General features: G+C 41.6%; 1 protein-coding gene across 3 annotated transcripts in view; it reads left to right on the forward strand.

The window, feature by feature from the left end:
- The first annotated feature begins 122 nt into the window (after window positions 1-122).
- Window positions 123-19,205, forward strand: part of Rps6kb1 (ribosomal protein S6 kinase B1) — a 42,053-nt gene continuing 22,970 nt past the window's right edge. Inside the window, exons 1-4 of one of the 3 annotated variants that reach the window (XM_075991222.1) lie at window positions 123-360; window positions 9,656-9,705; window positions 11,102-11,222; window positions 12,443-12,511. In XM_075991222.1, the coding sequence (XP_075847337.1) occupies window positions 220-360; window positions 9,656-9,705; window positions 11,102-11,222; window positions 12,443-12,511 (381 nt within the window). In that variant the 5' untranslated portion in view covers window positions 123-219. Of the gene's footprint in view, window positions 361-922; window positions 1,014-9,655; window positions 9,706-11,101; window positions 11,223-12,442; window positions 12,512-19,205 lie in introns of those variants that run through there. The other 2 variants (XM_075991220.1, XM_075991221.1) reach the window with 2 other exon arrangements.

Consider the following 19,205-nt stretch of genomic DNA (forward strand, 5'->3'; position numbering starts at 1 on the left):
TTTGGCTTCGGTTGTGATCTGCGCATGTTCCTGCCAGTACCTGGAGTCGGGAGATAGTGCTACGCATGTCCGCTGCCCACAGTTGGCTTCACGAACCCTTGTACGCATGCTCCGGGGCTGAACTTGAGGAGCCAGTCTGGGGCCTAGGCGCAGACGCATTGAGCTTAAGCAGCTGGTGATGGCGGCAGCAGCAGTGGAGTCTGCGGCGGGTCCGGGCCCATGAGGCGACGACGGAGGCGGGACGGCTTTTACCCAGCGCCTGACTTCCGAGACAGGGAAGCTGAGGACATGGCAGGAGTGTTTGACATAGACCTGGACCAGCCAGAGGACGCAGGCTCTGAGGATGAGCTGGAGGAGGGGGTGAGGCCCGGGGTCCCCGGGGATGTGGCGTGGGGTGGGGTGGGGGGGAAACGGGACGACGAGGTGACAGGGCCGGGGTGGCGGCGTGGGCCCGGGAAGCCTGGTGTTTCCTACGGCGCGGAGACCCGGGGGGACGCGAGCGGTCTCCGGGAGGAGCCGAAGCGCCGCGCGGCCGACGAGGAAGAGGGAGAGGGAGCAGGCGGGCTGGCGGGCGGGGCGGACCTGGCCCTAGGTGTGAGGCCTCTGCGGGGCGCGCAGGTGCAGGTCTCGCCCTAGTCCCTAGAGCAGCGCAGCCCAGAGCGATGTGTTTCGGGACCGCCGAGGAGAACGGCGCGCGCTCGGCTCCCGAATGTGGCCGGGGTGGTGCGAGCGTGTGCTGCGGGGTGGGGCGGGGGAGCTGCTCTTGCTGGGTGTCCCCTAAGTGCAGGTGTGAGGCGCGAAGGGCTTCCCCCTGGAGTGTTAGATGGCAAGTCTTGAGCTCTTCAGACTCCCCACAACCACCTCTCTTCTCGGCCTGTCGCTTCTCTCCTAGGAAGCGCTCAGCTGTTAGAAGTGACAGCTGAAAACTTCTGTCGGGAGTAGCACTGCCGCTGCTGTTACAGCCACCAGAAGTTTTATTTCGGGAGCAAGGGGGCCCTGCTGCATCTTCCAGGGTTTGTTTGTTTGCCTTTTATTTTTAACCCCCCTTCCGTGTGACATTTTAAAGGAAAAAAAAACCATTCATAATGACACACGGCATTTGTAAGTTAATTTCCCCCAAGTTGAAGATGTCTATATTTTTTTTTCGGAATAATTTATGTAATTGTAGGGTGGGGAAAAAACCCAGCGTTGACAGCTGTGATTTGTCTCGCCCTAAATAAATTGCTTGAACAGAGACTTGTGAATAGTGGTGTGAGGGCTTTCCTTGCTGAAGTTTAAATTTAGAATCGCTTTTCCTAGCGCACATCTTGGTTTTACCTTTGCTGTCCTAGGAGTTTGTTATTTATGGAACATCACCTTTTCTAAAATAACATTTATTGAAACATACACATATTACACCGAGGGTCAAAAAAAAATGAGATGTCAAACTGAAGAACCTATTGAGGGCAAATGCCCTCAGTAAAAACCTCATGGGGATTTCATAAGAATATGGATTTATGGCTGATGTTAGGTATTTGCTGCATTTGCATAGGGGCTCTTTCTCTTCTCATCCCCAGTTTTCCTTCTTTAATAAATAAGTTGGCAAAAGATTGAAAGACTCTGTATAAAGGGCTCTGAACCTTTTACGAAATTAAGTGGGCCAACCAAGCATTGCTCTTTTTATAATTGAGTGACTCTCGAGGTCACACAGGTCCACAGGTTTTGAGACACACACACACTTTTTAAATGTGGAATTCCACTTAGCCTTTTCATCAGACAATGTGGTGGATACTAAATTTGAAACAAATACAGGATTACTTTAATTATAAATGTGATACACTGTTGAGTTACATTGTTTCCATATGGCAGTGGCTTTGGAGTAGGGCCAGAGAGTGAACGGCAGAGGAGAGTGGCTTTATGGGAATATTGTCATTAGTGACTGGTGGAATTTTCAGTCTGTGGGTTCATCGTCTTTGGAGAGTACAATATTGTGAATCTTGGGACGAACTCTGGAGCCTTGTTTGTTTTTCTTTTCGCTTTCTTAATGTACTTCAAGAGCAGTAGGAGTTCCAGGTCTGGCCTACTCTTGGGACAGAAAAAGTGGGTAAGAGAATGAAATGTGACCATTCATTAGGTTAGGAGGTTAGGAGGAAGAGCAGAAGTAATTCTGGACGATTTTTAAGAGGAGTGCTTTTAGAGTTGAAATGTTTCTCTTGAGTGCATTCTTTAAAAACAACCAAAACCAAAGCTGGGCAGTGGTGGCGCATGCCTTTAATCCCAGCACTTGTGTGGCAGAGGCAGGCGGATCTTTGTGAGTTCAAGGCCAGGCTGGTCTACAAAGTAAGTGCCAGGATAGCCAGGGCTACACAGGGAAACCCAGTCTCGAAAAACTAAGGGGGAAAAAAAAAACCAAAAAACAGTGTGTCACTGTGTAGCTATGTGGCTTCAAACTCCAAATTCTCCTACATCGGGCTCTTGAGTGCCAAGAATACAGGCTGGGTGCACCTGCTAGGCCTTCATTGTTACTAAGGGATGTCTTAACGTCTCGAGGTGGTCTCGAAGTGGAAAAAGGGATGGAGTTGGGTCAGCTGCCTAAAGAGAATCAGTCTCATGGGGAAAAAAAGTTTAAAAAATTTTAAGTATGGTAACAGTTTTGATTCTTAGGAAATCTTATGTTTTCTCTGATAGTTTCTTTCTCTCTTTTTTTTTTCTTTTTCAAGACAGGGTTTCTCAGTAGCTTTGGAGCCAGCAGCTTTTAGTTTCTTATGTAAATCTTTCTTTGACATTGGTGGCATGTCAAAACAGTCCCATTTCTTCCTTTTATAATGAGGAAACTGAGGCATAGGCCAGAGAAGTGATTACCCACAATTAGTATCTTCTGACTCATTTGAGCAGATTGTATTATATAGGTTTAAATATCTTGGGCCACATGGATGGCCCAGTGGGTAAAGGCACTTGCTAACAGAAGTTTTGTGCTGAAGACTTGAGTTTGATAAATTTGATTGACATGAGCTTACTCTGTAGCTCTCCTGGCCTTCAACTTGTGGTTCTTCTTGATCCTCCTGACCCTCTTCTCTCCTGTGTGTTGGGGTTGTAAGTTTGCATCCCCCCCCCCAAAATCTGGCTTGCACACGGATTCTTTCTTTTACATTTATTTTGATGAGGTAGGTGTGCAGTAGCACATGTATGGAGGTCAGAGGACAATTTGGGAGAGGTCAGTTCTCTCTTTCCATCATGTGGAGAATCTGAATCAAACTTAGGTCCTCAGACTCGGCAGCAAGGGTGTTTACCAGCTGAGCCATTTCCTTGACTCCCGCATAGGTTCTTTTTCAAATTGTTACTACATTTGTATGTGTGCAGACACATTTCTATGTGTGTGTGTGCGTGTATGCATGTGTGTGTGTGGCGTTATGCTATCGTGCACATTGTGGGTGAGATGACAACTTGTGGGAGTTGGTTCTCTCCTTCCATCCTGTATGTGGGTTCAGAGGAGTGAATTCAGTCATCAGGCTTAGTGACAAGCTTTTACCCACAGAAGTATCTCATAGCCCTGCTTTTTTTTTTTTTTGTTCTTGTAGACCAGACTGGCCTCGAACTCATGGACATCAGCCTGCCTCTGCCTCCAAGTGCTGGGATTAAAGGCGTGTGCCACCACCGCCTGGCTCGGCCCTGCATTCTTGATTGCATATATTAGCCTCATTCACAGTGTGCCTATTTGTATGTCAAGTTGAATTCAGTAAAAGAAAAATAGGGAATAGAGATCTTTTTGGCCATACTCATGAGCTATGGAATCTACAGTAAGCTGATTTTTTTTTCTTCTTTGTAAAGTGAGGGTTAAACGTAAAGTATTCTCAAGATACCCTGACTTATTGTCCGGTTTGCTGCTTCGTGGACTGTAGCTTATCAGCACCAGTCAGTGCTAAGTTCTGAGTGATTAGAATTTGCCTTCAGCTGTTCCTAGCCACTCAGTAACAAATGCATGTAAACCAGAGCTGGCATGTTTTTAGAATGGTAGCATTTTTTAAAATAATTAATCACACAGATAACACCTTTGTAGGTATTTTGTACTGGGTGAATCTATATTATATTAGTATAGGCATGTATGTAGTCAATTCTTCAGACAGTAAATGATAAAACTAAATAAATAACTTATAGATAAAACTGAGTGGCTGCTATCCAAATTAAAAAAAACCAGAATAAAAGCCCTAAAAGTATAAAGTAATGGATAATCACATGAATGAATAAAAGGCTTTGATGAGTTTTTTCTTTCTGTTTGTCTATATTTCTGTGGTAATAAGCTGAAACTAAGGCAAAGTTTTCCTCCAGAGAAATGTTAGATTATGAAAATGTTGGCTGCGTCTTTGCTTTTTCTGCCAGTTAAAAATTTGAAATAATTGCTGAGACATATTACACAAATTTTAGAATGAGATAGCAGATTTTTGTTTGACAAAAATTTATTGCTCTGCCAGGTGTGGTGGCGCATGCCTTTAATCCCAGTAGTCAGGGGGCTTTCTGAGTTCAAGGCCAGCCTGGTATACAAGTTATAGCCAGGGGTACATAGAATGATCCAATCTCAAGAGAATTTAATTTTTTTTTTTAAATTAGGGCCCAGCTTGACAGCTCAGTGGGTAAAGATCTTGCTGCCACACTGGCAACCTAAGCTTAATGTTTGATTCCCAGAACCCACATGATGGGAAGAGAGAACTGACTTCCATAAGTTGACCCCTGACCTCCACTTGTGTACCATGTCATGAGCTTGCTCAAGTACACATACGTACACCCATGCACGCGTGCACACACACGCAGAAACACTCATTATTTAATTTTTTTTTTTCTCGAGACAGGGTTTCTCTGTAGCTTTGGAGCCTGTCCTAGAACTAGCTCTTGTAGACCAGGCTGGTCTCGAACTCACAAAGATCTGTCTGCCTCTGCCTCACAAGTGCTGGGATTAAAAGCACGCACCACCACCACCCCCGACCCTCTTTACATAACATTTTTAATTTAAAATTTTGCAAATATTCACTGGTAGGCTAATATGACACAGTCTGTCTTGTATAATACTTTGCCGTAGCAGGATTCTAGTTCATACAGGTGAATCTTTTAGAGAGTGTGTGTGTTTTGAGACAGGGTTTCCCTGTGTAGCTCTGGCTGTCCTGGCACCCACTTTGTAGACCAGGCTGGTCTTAAACTCAAAGATCTGCTTGCCTCTGCCTCCCAAATGTTAGCATTAAAGTCATGTGCCACCATTGCCCAAAAAGATTGATCTGTCTGCGTGCCTGACTGGCCTGCCTATCTGTCTGTCTGTCTGTCTGTCTGTCTGTCTATCTATCTATCTATCTATCTATCTATCTATCTATCTATCTATCTATCTATCTATCTATCTAATGTGAAGAGGGTATGGGATGGGATTCTGTAGCACGATTAATAAAAACCCAGAGACAGATATTGGGTTTAACCTGAAGGTCAGAAAAGTTAAACAGCCACCCACTGACTTTTACCTCTACTTCAGTCCAAAATGGTAATCCTGCATCTGGTAATGAGACTGAGCTGACACCTGTCTCCTCCTGTTTTATATTCCTCTCTAGTGCTAAGATTAAAGGTGTGTGCCATGCCTGCCTGGTCTGTAAGGCCAACCACTGTGGCTGTTTTACTCTCTGATCTTCAGGCAAGCTTTATTTATTAAAATACAAATGAAATATCACTACAGGATCCATGGAACTGCAGTTATATATGGTGTTGGGAATTGAACCCAGGACCTCTGGAAGAGCAGCCAGTGCTCTTAACCTCTGAGCCATCAGCCTCCACACAGGTGAATCTTACTTAAAGTAGCAGGAAATAATTCTGAGGGAAGAATTTCCTTTGAAAGAGTGTTGTCAATGTGTATTTCAGTGTGTACCTACATGCCTTAGTGAGAGATTTTTGTAGAAGTACGGTGAGTGGCAGAAAAGAATTGTGTCACTGAAGTCTCTGTTCTAGAAAGTAACGGTAGGGGTTGGAAGTTAGGGCAGGTGCAGGTGCAGGTGGTGGAGCAGCTCCGGAAATGAGCCACAGCCTGGGGGCATGTCTGCTGAGGTGGCTTCCAAGGAGGCTCTCTGCTAACTACTCTGTGATCTTTAATTTAGAATTAAGTAAAGCCAACATTAAAAAAAAGACAATTATGTAACATCAGTTTTATCACATCTGAGAGAAGTTAGTCATTTGTCTTTAAAGTGCAGCCGTGATTGTATGGCGGCCAGAAACTAAAACCCTGGTTTATTGGTGGGTTTTTTTTGTTTGTTTGTTTTTGGATACTGGGTCTGACTATGAAGCCTTGTCTAGCCTGACCTAAAACTCTCTGTATAGAGCAGGCTAGTCTGGAATTCACAGAGATCTGTCCACCTCTGCCTTCCAGTAGCAATTAAAAGTGTTATCCACCATGCAAAACTTTTCTTTTTTTTTTTAAAAAAAAAGATTTATTTATTTATTAACTTCTACCTGTGCACATGCTTGCAGGCCAGAAGAGAACACCAGATCTCATTGTAGACGGTTGTGAGCCATTATGTGGTTGGTGAGAACTGAACTCAGGAGCCCTGGAAGAACAGGGAGTGCTCTTAGCCTCTAAGGCCATTGCTCCAGCCCCCAACTTTTTTTTTTTAAATGCATATGGCTATTTTGCTTGCATACCACATGTGTGTAGTACTCTTGGAGGCCAGAAGAAGGCATTGTATGTCCCGGGACTGGAATTATTGATGCTTATGAACCTGCCATATGGATTCTGGGACATGAACCCTGATCTTCTGGAACAGCAGCCATTGCTCTTAGTAAATGAGCTATCTCTCCAGCTCTGACTGGTTATGTTTAATCTTTTTGTTTGTTTAAGATAGGGCCTCCCTAAGTAAGGTAGCTGTATTTGGTACTCCCACATAGACCAGGCTGGCCTTGAACTCACAGATATCCTCCCGCCTCTAGAGTTCTGGAATTTAAGGTGTACCACCATGCCCAGCCTTTTTTTTTTTTTTTTCCCCAAGACAGGGTTTCTCTGTAGTTTTTGGAGCCTGTCCTGGAACTAGCTCTTGTAGACCAGGCTGCCTAGAACTCACAGAGATCTGCTTGCCTCTGCCTCCTGAGTGCTAGGATTAAAGGTGTGCGCCGCCACCACCCAGCTGTTTAACTTTTTAAAAAGTGTTTTATGTGTAGGTGTGTTTTGTCTGCATATGTTTGTGTGCCACTTGCATGTATATTGCCCCAGAGGCCAGAAAATGTCAGATTCCTTGAATTAGAATTACAGACACCTGTGAGCTACTATGTGGATGCTAGAAATGTAACCTAGAGTCTCTGGAGGAGCAGCCAGTGCTCTTTAACTCCTGAGCCATCTGTCCAATCAGGCTATGTTGAACTACTTTTTTTTTTTTGTTTTGTATTGTTTTTAAAGATTACTTTTATGTATGCAGTGTTCTGCCTGCATGTATCCCTGCAGGCCAAAAGAGGGCGCCAGATCTCATTATAGACGGTTGTCAGCCACCATGTGGTTGCTAGGAATTAAACTTAGGTCTCTGGGAAAAGTTAGTGCTTTTAACCTCTGAGCCATCTCTAAAGCCCCTATGTTGAACTTCTTAAGAGATTGCCAGACTATTTTCTGAAGTTCTTACACCATTTCACATTCACACTAGCAGGGTATAATGGTTTCTTCCCTCTTGTCTCCTGCCTTTTCTATAGTCTTAGTAAATGGGAAGATGTAGCTTATGTCTCTATGCATCTGTCTTCTAGTACTAATGCTGAATATCTGTGGGTTATTGTTCATTTTATGTCTTCTTTGGAAAAAAACCTATTCAGAGTCTAACTTGTTTTTCAAAATTGTTATCTTTTTATTCCTTTTCTGTGTTTTTTTTTTTAGTTTTTCGAGACAGGGTTTTTCTGTAGCTTTGGAGCCTGTTCTGGAACTAGCTCTTGTAGACCAGGCTGGCCTCGAACTCAACAGAGATCCGCCTGCCTCTGCCTCCCAAGTGCTGGGATTAAAGGCGTGCGCCACCACTGCCCGGCTTTCTGTGGGTTTTCTTATCATCTTTTCTTTTTTTTTTTCGAGACAGGGTTTCTCTGTGGTCATCTTTTCTTATAGGGGAGTGGAGGAGCTAAATGTGCTGGGGATCAAACCCAGGACTTTGCACATTCCACCCCAGTGCTGTACCTCTGAGATATATCCCAAGACCTTTTGTTTTTGATGTACCAAGTCGTTCAGGATGGCTGTAAATGTACTCTGTGGCAGGTCTTAAATTTATGATCTCAGTCTCTTAATCAAGTAGTTAGAATTGATTACAGGCCTTTTATACCAGGTGTGGCTCTCCCCCCTACCTTTTTCATTTATTTATTTATTTAGAGTCTTGCTGTTTCACTGTGGTTGGCCTGGAATTCACTGTTTAAGCATTTCTCCTTCCTGCATCTTTCAAATGCTTAGATTACAGGCGTGTAGGACCATGCTCAACATCTAAGCTATACTTAAATACATATACATATATATTTTTTAAATTTTAAATTTTGTGTATATGTGTGTCTGTGCTCATGACTGGAGGTGCCTGAGGAAGACAGAAAAGGGTTTCAAATTCTCCCCCAGTCCTGCCCATGCTGCAGTTACAAACTGTTGTGAGCTGCTTGTTTTGGGTCCTGGGAATTGATTCTGGGTTCTCTGGAAAAACAGCACACTCATTCTCTCACTCCTGAGCCAGCTCTCCAGCCCCACATCATCTAAGTTGTTGTGTTTTTTTATTTTGTTTTTTCATTGTTTGTTTTGTGAAACAGGGTCTCAATTGTAGACCTGGCTGGTTTTGAATTCACAGAGAAATAGCTGCCTCGGCCTCCCAGGTGTTGGTATCAAAGGCATGTGCTACCGTACCTGGGCATCTATGCTATTTTTACTGATTCTGTTCTGAGTAGCATTTTCTCAATTTAGTTTTAGGGTTGTTCATTGTCAGTACACAGTAGGTTAATTACAATTTTCACTTACTCAGTGGCCAGTGTGATGTTTAATCATTAGATTGGCTGGTGAATTATTTTGCTTTGTTTAGCCACAGTGCACATTATGTATCTTGGACTAGTTGCGGTTGGTTGCCTTAGGCTGAGCTCATGACATGTTCCTCTACCCAACAGAAGCATATAATTTGACTTAGTGTCTTAGAATGTAATTAATGCCTTTGGCTTCAGAATAAAAATCATATTTTTAATAGCTGATAAGTATAATTGCTGAAGGAAAACTCACTTTGCTGAAGGAAAACTCACTTGGCTTTGTTTTAGGTTATGAATGAGTAGCTGTTGTAGTTAGCAGTATAAAATGAAAACATTTAGCCAGGTGGTAGTAATGCATACCTTTAATCCCAACACTCCGAGGCAGAGGCAGGAGGATCTTTGAGTTTGAGGCCAGCCTGGTCTATAGATTGAGTTCCAGGATAGCCAAGGGTACACAGAGGAACCGTGTGTCAAAACAAAGAAACAAACAAAAAAGAAAAACTTCAAAAACTTTAAAATACTCCATAGTATTGTTTGTGTACTGTATTTTGTTTAGTAGCATGTTTGTTTGATAGTGAAGTAGAAATTTTAAGCCGATTTTATTTCTTTTATTCTCTGTGAATTATGAGATAAAGCACTGTACATCTTAAATTTTGAGTTTCTGATGTTATTTTTTTCTAAAACTTAAAATATTTTTCAGGGTCAGTTAAATGAAAGCATGGACCATGGGGGAGTTGGACCATATGAACTGTAAGTGTATCTGAATAAACTTCCATTGTGTTTCCAAGTAGGCTGTACCTGCTGATAACCTCGGGATTCTAGCTAATAATCTGTTTTTAAACAGCTCATATTTACGAAGTTGTTTGTTGAGTTGCTGAATATAACATGAGAGTTTTAATATTCTGTGTGTAAAAAAAGATGAAGATTCAGAGTATACTAAATATGAATTCAAGTTGGTTATTTTTTTCAAGACATGGTTTGCTGTGTAGCCATGGCTGCCCTGAAAGTCACTATGTGTAGACCAGGCTGGCCTGGAACTCAGATTCATTCATCTGCCTCCCAAGTGTTAGAATTAAAGATGTGTGCCACCACTACCCAGTGAATTTTTACTCATTTAATATAGAAAACTGTATTTGTAACTTTTTCTTATTGAAAATAATTATGACAGTGCCCCCAAAATACTTCAATACAATATTCTTACAGGGAGATTAATGCAATTTTAAGTCAAGTTGAACAGATTCTGTTAGGTGAGTATGTGATGAATCTACTCCTTACCCCACCCTTCAGTAAAGAGCATGACAAGAGATCGAGAAGACCGGCTACTCACATAAGAAGCATGTACATCACGCCTTTAATCCCAGCACTCGGGAGGCAGAGGCAGGCGGATCTCTGTGAGTTCGAGACCAGCCTGGTCTACAGAGCGAGTTCCAGGACAGGCTCCAAAGCCACAGAGAAACCCTGTCTCGAAAAACCAAAAAAAAAAAAAAAAAAAAAGAGAAAAACCAAAAAAAAAAAAAAAAAAAAAAGAAGCATGTACATGACCTGCACAGTTGCCACTCCTTTTTTGGAAACTTTAAGCAAGTAATTTGGAAAAGCTAGACATGGGAAGAGATGCAGATTTATTTTATTATCAAGAATTTTAAACAAAACAATCCATGGTGTGGTGGTGAGTGCCTATGATCATGCATTCAGGAGACTGAGGCAGGAGGATGAATTTGAGGCTAGCTTGGGTTACTTAATCATTTTGAGATAGGCCTGGGTTATAGAATAATTGAGTTATTTCTGAAATATCCTAGATTTTCTGCTAGGTGTAATAAGTGATCCCATGGACATTTTGAATGAACTAAATTTGAATAACCAGAAGACTTGTTTACTTCATCAGCTTAGTAAACATGTTCTAATTTTATTAGTTTAGCTGGGGTGTTTGATATTTAAGAAAATAAATAATAATGGTATGTTATGTGGGCAAGCAGATGAGCAGTTACAGCCACCCTGATCTTGACCCAGTCATCACTTCACTTAGATCACAGATACTCAGTTACTGTCAGTTACCTAACTGGATTATATTCTTTTCTTCTTTCTAACAATGTGTTGGATATAATTGAACTTGTTGCAAATTTACTTCTGGTTTTGCTTTTCTTCCCAGAGGCATGGAACATTGTGAGAAATTTGAAATCTCAGAAACTAGTGTGAACAGAGGGCCAGAAAAAATCAGACCAGAATGTTTTGAGCTACTTCGGGTACTTGGTAAAGGGGGCTATGGAAAGGTAGGAAGTGTTTTTTTTTTTTTTTAAGATTTATTTATTTATTACATACACAGTGTTCAGCCTCCATGTATGCCTGTAGGCCAGAAGACGGCGCCAGATCTCATTACAGATGGCTGTGAGCCACCATGTGGGTTGCTGGGAATTGAACTCAGGACCTCTGGAAGAGCAGTAAGTGCTCTTAACCTCTGAGCCATCTCTCCAGCCCCGTAGGAAGTGTTTTTGAAATAGCTGTCTTTGACTTGGGTAGCTTGATTCCATTCATCAGTGTAGGATCTAACCCTGACTTGTATAATTTGAGGGTGTAAGTTCAGTTCCCACCTTTCCTATCACTCACACAGACATAATGTCGATCCTTAATATTAGCAGCTGATGTGCCAGCCGTTGAAGCCGTGCTCTGTTCTTTGGCCTAGTGGCACCTCGTGTAGGATTCCCCTTTAAACATGGGTAGATCACTCCTCACTTCATGCACGTTTAATTGTCTCTTCCTGAGGGTTGAATCTGAATATGTTTTCTTTGACTTGCAGTGTCTAAGAAATAGGAAAGATGAAAGACTGTAAGAAAGGGGTTTCATAGTTTTGCCCTAGGCTTTCTAATTTAAGACCTTATCTTTATATGTCTGCCCAAGACAACTATACCCCAGGCATTCCCTTCTAAGAGAGTTTAACAACTTGTTTAGGTTAAGGACTATCTGTACCATCCTAATGTTAGTTTTTAGAAGTGTGACATTTTTAGTTTAAGGTTAAGGCATGCTGGAATATGTAACACTTTGAAGCTTACATGTGGATTAAAAGTGCTGGGTTAGTAGACATCTTAATGCAGTGAGTGAGAATCTGTTGGTTAGTTTAGTATTGTACGAAATAGTAACAATTGTATCCCGGGTACAAATTTATGTAAAAAACTGAGAAATTTGTGTTTTAAGTTGGGGACACTGATAGTTTGTGTTAAGTGAACTAGGATTTTGTGAATGCTGTTTAGTTGGATATTTTCCAACACTACCATCAGGTGACAGAAAACCACAGAAAGTCACACATTAACAGTTTTCTCTAGTAAATCTTAAAATGTGGCCTTTTGTAACTGACCCTTTTTATGCACAGTCTTTTGTGATGTACTTTTTACAGTATAAACAACAGTATGACATGTTTCTTATAAATGGGTATTATGGAAGATGGCCTGCATAGTTTGACTTTTGGTAACATGTCAACACTCCTTTCTTTGTCCAGGTTTTTCAAGTACGAAAAGTAACAGGAGCAAATACTGGGAAGATATTTGCCATGAAGGTGCTTAAAAAGGTGATTGCTTTCCCCTTTTCACTCTCTGTGCTCTAGCTTACGTCTGTCAAAACTTTAGTTGGAAAACTGTGTCTCTAGGCCCTGAGGTGGAGCGCATGTTTAATCTGCAGCACCTCTTCTCTAGAAAAGGAGGGTATTGTAACAGCTCTCCTTGTAGAATGGAGGGACGTTGTGATGTGCTTTGTTTCATATGTGTTTTATTTCTGATGAGGATGGAAAGGAGAGCACTGTCAGTTCTCTGAGGGACACAGCTGCTTCTGGTCTCCATGTTTCTAAGTAGTAAGCATAATATTACTCTTTTATATACAACAGTTCTAGATTGTATAGTAATTTTCTATTAAGAATTTTAATTTTTTTCAATCTTAACTTTTTTCTATTGTGCCCTTTTGGTTCATTTTTATTGACTCTACTATTGTGGTCTCTAGTTCTTTTGTTTGTTTGTTTGTTTTTGAGCATGCAGCCATGACTAGTCCTGAACTTCTGGCCCTCCTTTCTTTATTGCCTGGGATTACAGGTGTGCACTGCTATGCCCAGCTTCCGTAGGAGCCTTTTATTCCCTGTTCCAGTCTATACTCTAGACATGTCTGACATTAAAAGACTCCATTTGCCACAGTCCTTTCATCTTGGTTCTTCACTGTTCCATTCTGTTTTCTGCGTGTCATGATTCTGTATTTCTTTATTTATACCCCATTTTCTTACAGAGACCATCTTGCCTTGAGGAAACGTTCTTGAAGATTTTTGCTTGTAATTGTTTTTGTTATTGTTGTTGGTGAGACAGGCTCACTATATAGTCCAGGCTGTCCTTGAACTCATGACTCTGTTGCCTCAGCCTTCCAAATTCAACCATAATTTACCAGTGTGCATTACCAACCTAGGTATGTTTCTTCTTTCATAGCTGAGTCCATATAGCTGATAACCAAACCAGTACCACACAGATTGTTGGATAGAAAAATATGGCACAGGGGCTGGAGAGATGGCTCAGTGGTTAAGAGCATTGCCTGCTCTTCCAAAGGTCCTGAGTTCAATTCCCAGCAACCACATGGTGGCTCACAACCATCTGTAAAGAGGTCTGGCTCCCTCTTCTGGCCTTCAGGCATACAGACAGAATATTGTATACATAATAAATAAAAAAAAAAAAGTATGGCACAAAGTCAGAGGGGGAAGTCTTGTGAGAGATTTGTGTTTGGGAGCTGGTGGTAGGACTGCGACTGGAACTCTTGGGAGGAGTTCTTGAGCTTTAAGTCCTCACTCTGTTTCCTAGTATTACATTAATACCATTAGAGCAAATTTGATTCATATTTTACATTTTTATTTATTTTCAATCTTTGTGTACACATATGTGTGATTATGTATGTAAATTCGAGTATTCATGTACCATGGCTTTCATCTGGAGGTCACAGGGAAATGTTGGGTGTTGGTCTGTAACACCCCATTTTGTGTTACACCCTCGGTACAGTTTGCGTGCCACTGTACCGAACGCGAGTCGAGCAAGGGCCTGGAGATTGTAAGATCACACAGAGAGACCAGGGTCATTCAAAAGGAGATCAGCCAAATGCCAGTTTATTCAGACTTGGGGAAATCCTTATGTATCTAACTGTTGTACAAGGATCTCCGCCCAGACAGGTGAAAAATTACCATATTAACAAAGGAGTAAATGCCCTGTAGTTAACCACCAGACGGGGCAGTGAGAGCACAGAAACACACAGAAAGCTTAGTTAGCTGATCATAAACTGACCCTGCAAATGCACCCCAGAAATAAGGGAGACCAGGGCCCTACATTGGTCTTCGCTTTTCACCTATTCAAGGGGAGGTCTTTTGTTATTTACACTGTATGCACCAGACTAGCTGATCCACTTCTGAGCTGTTCCTGTCCTCTGCCTTCCGTCATTGCTGCAGAGCACTGGGATTACAGACATGGTTCTAGGCAGTCAAACTCAGGTCCTCATACTTGTGAGACAAGGGTTTTGCCCACTAGCCATACCTCCAGCCTTTGATATTTTTTTTTTGTTTACACTATAGCCTGGAAGTCATATAGACCAGGCTGGCCTTAGACTCAAAGCCACTTGCCTCTGCTTCCAGAGTTCTGGAATTAGAATCATCCCTTTAGATTCATATTTTTTGAATTATATTTTTGAGACAGAGTCATGCTATGTAACCTTGCCTGGCCTCAAATTTGCAATTTTCCTTTCTGTCCTATGCTACCGTGCACTTGTTTGAGTTCAGAGGGAGGGAGTGTGTGTGTGTGGGTGTGGGTGTGGGTATGGGTGGTGCTGGGGTTTGAACCAAGGGTCTCATATTTGCTAAGCAAGCCAGCTATTTACTGTGTTGTACTCTCTGCTTAGGCCCTGGGAATATTTTTGGTGTTAAAAATAATGGAGACAGTGCTAATTTCTTTACCCCTTCATCTTTTCCTTCTCCTTTTTTTTTAAATCTTAGTTTACTTTTTTTTTTCAGGTAAGGTCTTACTGCACAGCCCTGGTTTGTTTAGAACTTTCTATATAAAACCAGGCTGGTCTTGAACTCAAAGATCTGTTTGCCTCTTCCTCCTGAGTTCTGAGACTAAAGGTGTGTAGGCACTATGCCTGTCCTTTCTTTTGTTTTGAAGATAGGGTCTTACTCTGTGCCCTAGCTGGCCTAGAACCTCCAAGCTTAAAAGAAATGGTGCCTAATCTGTTGTCCTATGAATCCATACTTCTTTCATGTGGCCTCTTCCATTCCTGTCCAATTATGAATATGCTAGTGACCACTTCAAAGTTTTCCTGAGCTCTTTAGCCTCTCCCCACTTCCTCTTAATATGAATGGATTTAGAATTTAGATCACATTCATCTGTCATACTGAAGAGTGCTATGGGTTTGTGATTATACTAAAAACCAAGGTAAAAGAGACTAGTAAGTCTTACATAGTTACAATTTTTTAATTACATTTATTTGTATGGGGTGGATGGGTGGGTCAGGACAACTTGCAGGAGTCAGTTTTCTCCTTCTGTTGAGTTATCTTTCCAGTATTTCCTTCTTTCATATTTGATTAATCATTTTCTTCTGACAGCAGAAATAGACCTGTGAATAAAGCAAAACCAGTCACCATCTGAGGTGTCCAGCCAAGTGTGGTTACTTGAGAAGCCTTGTGGTGAAGCCCTTAGCTATTCTTCTTTACTGACTCGTAGGAGTTTGCTTACGTGAGATCTTTGACAGTTTCCTCTCCACAATTTTGTGCTATTGGAATTGCAGTTAGTTAGTGTTGGATCCTGGGCTGATAGCTGATTTTCTTAACTTCTGTTTCTCTTCTTGTTTGTTTACTTCATTTTTTTCGGTTTTTTGCTTTTTGTTTTTCGAGACAGGGTTTCTCTGTAACTTTGGAGCCTGTCCTGGAACTAACTCTTGTAGATCATGCTAGTCTTGAATTTAAGAGATCCGCCTGCCTCTGCCTCCCTAGTGCTGGGATTAAAGGCGTGTGCAACCACCACTAAGCTACTGGTGTTTTTTTAATTTTTTTTACTTTATTTATTTATTTATTTATTTATTTATTTATTATGCATACAATATTCTGTCTAGACCTCATTACAGATGGTTGTCAGCCACCATGTGGTTGCTAGGAATTGAACTCAGGACCTTTGGAAGAGCGGGCAATGCTCTTAACCGCTGAGCCATCTCTCCAGCCCCAGCTACTGGTGTTTTTAAAATGAATTTTTATTTGTTTTTTTTGTTTTTTTTTTTTTTTTGGTTTTTCGAGACAGGGTTTCTCTGTAGCTTTGGTGCCTGTCCTGGAACTAGCTCTTGTAGACCAGGCTGGCCTCGAACTCCCAGAGATCTGCCTGCCTCTGCCTCCCGAGTGCTGGGATTAAAGGCGTGTGCCACCACCGCCCGGCCTTTAAAATGAATTTTTATGAGGCTGGAGAGATGGCTCAGTGGTTAAGAGCTCTGGCTGCTCTTCCAAAGGTCCTGAGTTCAATTCCCAGCAACCACATCGTGGCTCACAACCATCTGTAATGAGATTTGATGCCCTCTTCTGGCCTGCAGGGATACATTCAGGCAGAGCTCTGTATACATAATAAATAAAATTAAAAAAAAATATTTAAAAAATGAATATTTATTTATTTATTTTGATTTTCGAGACAGTGTTTCTCTGTAGCTTTTGGTGCCTGTCCTAGAACTAGCTCTTGTAGATCAGGCTGGCCTCGAACTCACAGAGATCCTCCTGCCTCTGCCTCCTGAGTGCTGGGATTAAAGACTGTGCCACCACTGCCCGGCAAAAATAAATTTTTAAAAAAATATATTAAAAAAAATAAAAAATAAAAAAATATATTAAACTGGCTGGGTGGTGGCACACACTTTTAATCACAACACCTGGGAGATAGAGGCATGTGTCTCTGTGAGTTTTGAAGCTAAAATGATGTGTATAGTGAACACTAGGATAGTCAGGGCTACATAGAGAGATCCTATCTCAAAAACAAACAAAAGCCCTAAAATTTATTTATCTTTATGAGTATCCTAGTATCTTAAATTTTAATTACATTTTAAATTTTTGTGTGTTTATTTATATGGATCAAAGGAGAACTTTTGGGAGTTGGTTTTCTCTTTGTACCATGTGGTACTGACGATGAGACTCAGATTGTCCTTTGCCTGCTGAGCCGACTCACTGCTGTCCTGGCCCGCGTGTACTCTCCAGTGCATGTGTGTTACGTGATATTTAAATCAGGTTAAGCATACTTCTTTAAACAGCTAGGGTTTTAATTCCTAAATCCCTAAATGAAATGATAGTAGGCTCTTTAGAGTGTTTTTCTTGCATCACGGAGGCAGAGTCCTGATCTACTAAACCTAAATGTGTGTTGAAAGAATTCTTCCTTCACAGACTGACGGATGAAATCAGGGGAGAGTGAGGCGTCCCATTATTTTTAGTGAGTTGTTCACATCTGGAAATTCTGTTGGGTTTATAAGACTTTACTTTTTGTGGGAATGGTGTCATTTGGTTATTTACTCAGGATATTGAGGAAAAGGCTAGCAGTAGCCCTTTTTGGAAGCAAGCTATTCTTCTAGCTAGAGACTTTGGCCAAAGTTTGTTACTCACGGGGTTGCCTTTGCCTGTGTTCCACCTTTTATTAAACTAGTGTGGAGATACTGGATATGAATATTCTTCATTTAGATGAAATGTATTCTTTGTTTCTAATTTACTTGCTCTGTCTTTCAAGGGAAGAATGAATAAGCTTATTTTTAAGATTACTCAGCCACCCTACAGTCAAGCCTTTCTCCATTAAGTTTAAACCTAGGTAGGTTCTAGGTAGGTAGGTAAATTGGTATGCATTTGTATGTACATATATACATACCTAGTTTCTAGTTCAGTCTTTTTCCCCTTGTGTCCAGCCTTATTATTCTGGGTGTTGTCATTGCCTTTGTGTCACCTCACTATCCAGCAGTCTGGCCTTCAGTCAGCTCCACCAGGTTCCACTTCCGTTCCAGAGACCATCCGAATTAACATAGCCTGCCACTTGATTTAGTTGTTACTCCACTAACTTTATGGTCAGCAAAAATGCTGATCTGAATCTGCTTGTTTCTCACTACTTCTGTATTCCTCTTTCTGCTGCTGAGCATTTTCTGGCAGAAATCACATAAATTTTGGGAAGAATTCATAAAATCCAGCTCCAGTTTATGACTTGTTGAGACCCCGAGTATCCAACAACATTTGACATCTCCCTGCACAAATCCTTCCATTCTTTGATTGTTCAGAGCTTTTACACTCAGCCTTTCATTTATTCAGCCAGAACCATCCTTCCCATGAGACAGTCATCCATGGTTTCTTGCTGCCCATCCTGGTCCCTATTGCAGCACTGTCCTACCTGTATTTTTTCTTTTTTAATATTTTTATGGTTTATTTAACTTTATTTTATGGGCATTGGTATGAAGGTGTCCAATCTCCCGGAACTAGATATCTTCAGACAGTTGTGAGCTGCCATGTGGGTGCTGGGAATTGAACCTGGGTCCTCTGGAAGAACAGTCAGTGAGCCATCTCTCCAGCCCCCCTACCTGTATTTTATACTTAGTGAAATGTATTCTTTTCTGGAGCTAATTGCTCTGTTTTAGATCTTATTCTTTCAGCCTGTTTTGGATACTTTACTCTGTTATTCATTCAATCACTCTTCCTCTGTCCTGACTTTCTTTTTTTATTCTAAAAAATTTATTTATTATTTGTGTTTGTGTGGGCACATGCATGGCATCACAATGTGTGAATGTCAGAGGATAACTTTTGGGCGTCAAGTCTATCTTTTTTTTCATCCTGTTTCTACCACAGTGCATAGTCTAGGCAGCTGGCCTCCAAGCTTCCAGTCTGTTCTCCTATTTCTACCTCCCGTCTTGAAGTGGGGGTGCTAGAACTGCAAGTGTACACTACCACAGCTGGTTTGTTTTCACTTGAGTTTCAAGAACTGAAACAAGTCAGGATTACATTGCAAGCCCTTTACCTGCTGAGTCAACAAAGACCCTGAACTCTGTATGTCAGGAGTTTGTTAAATTGCTGTAGCTGGCATCAAACCTGTCCCTCCGGTCTTAGTCTCCTCAGTTCTGGGATTACAGGCACATTTCACCATGCCCAGCTTCCCGTGACGTCTTTCTTTCTTTAAATATGTCTGTCACATGCTTAAGCAAAACTTTCTTTCACTCAAGATCTCCTTTTAGATCTTCAGAACTTGAGAAGTAGGGCACAC

This window comes from Microtus pennsylvanicus, chromosome 11 (genome assembly GCF_037038515.1).
Source record: "Microtus pennsylvanicus isolate mMicPen1 chromosome 11, mMicPen1.hap1, whole genome shotgun sequence".
Lineage (NCBI taxonomy): Eukaryota > Metazoa > Chordata > Mammalia > Rodentia > Cricetidae > Microtus > Microtus pennsylvanicus.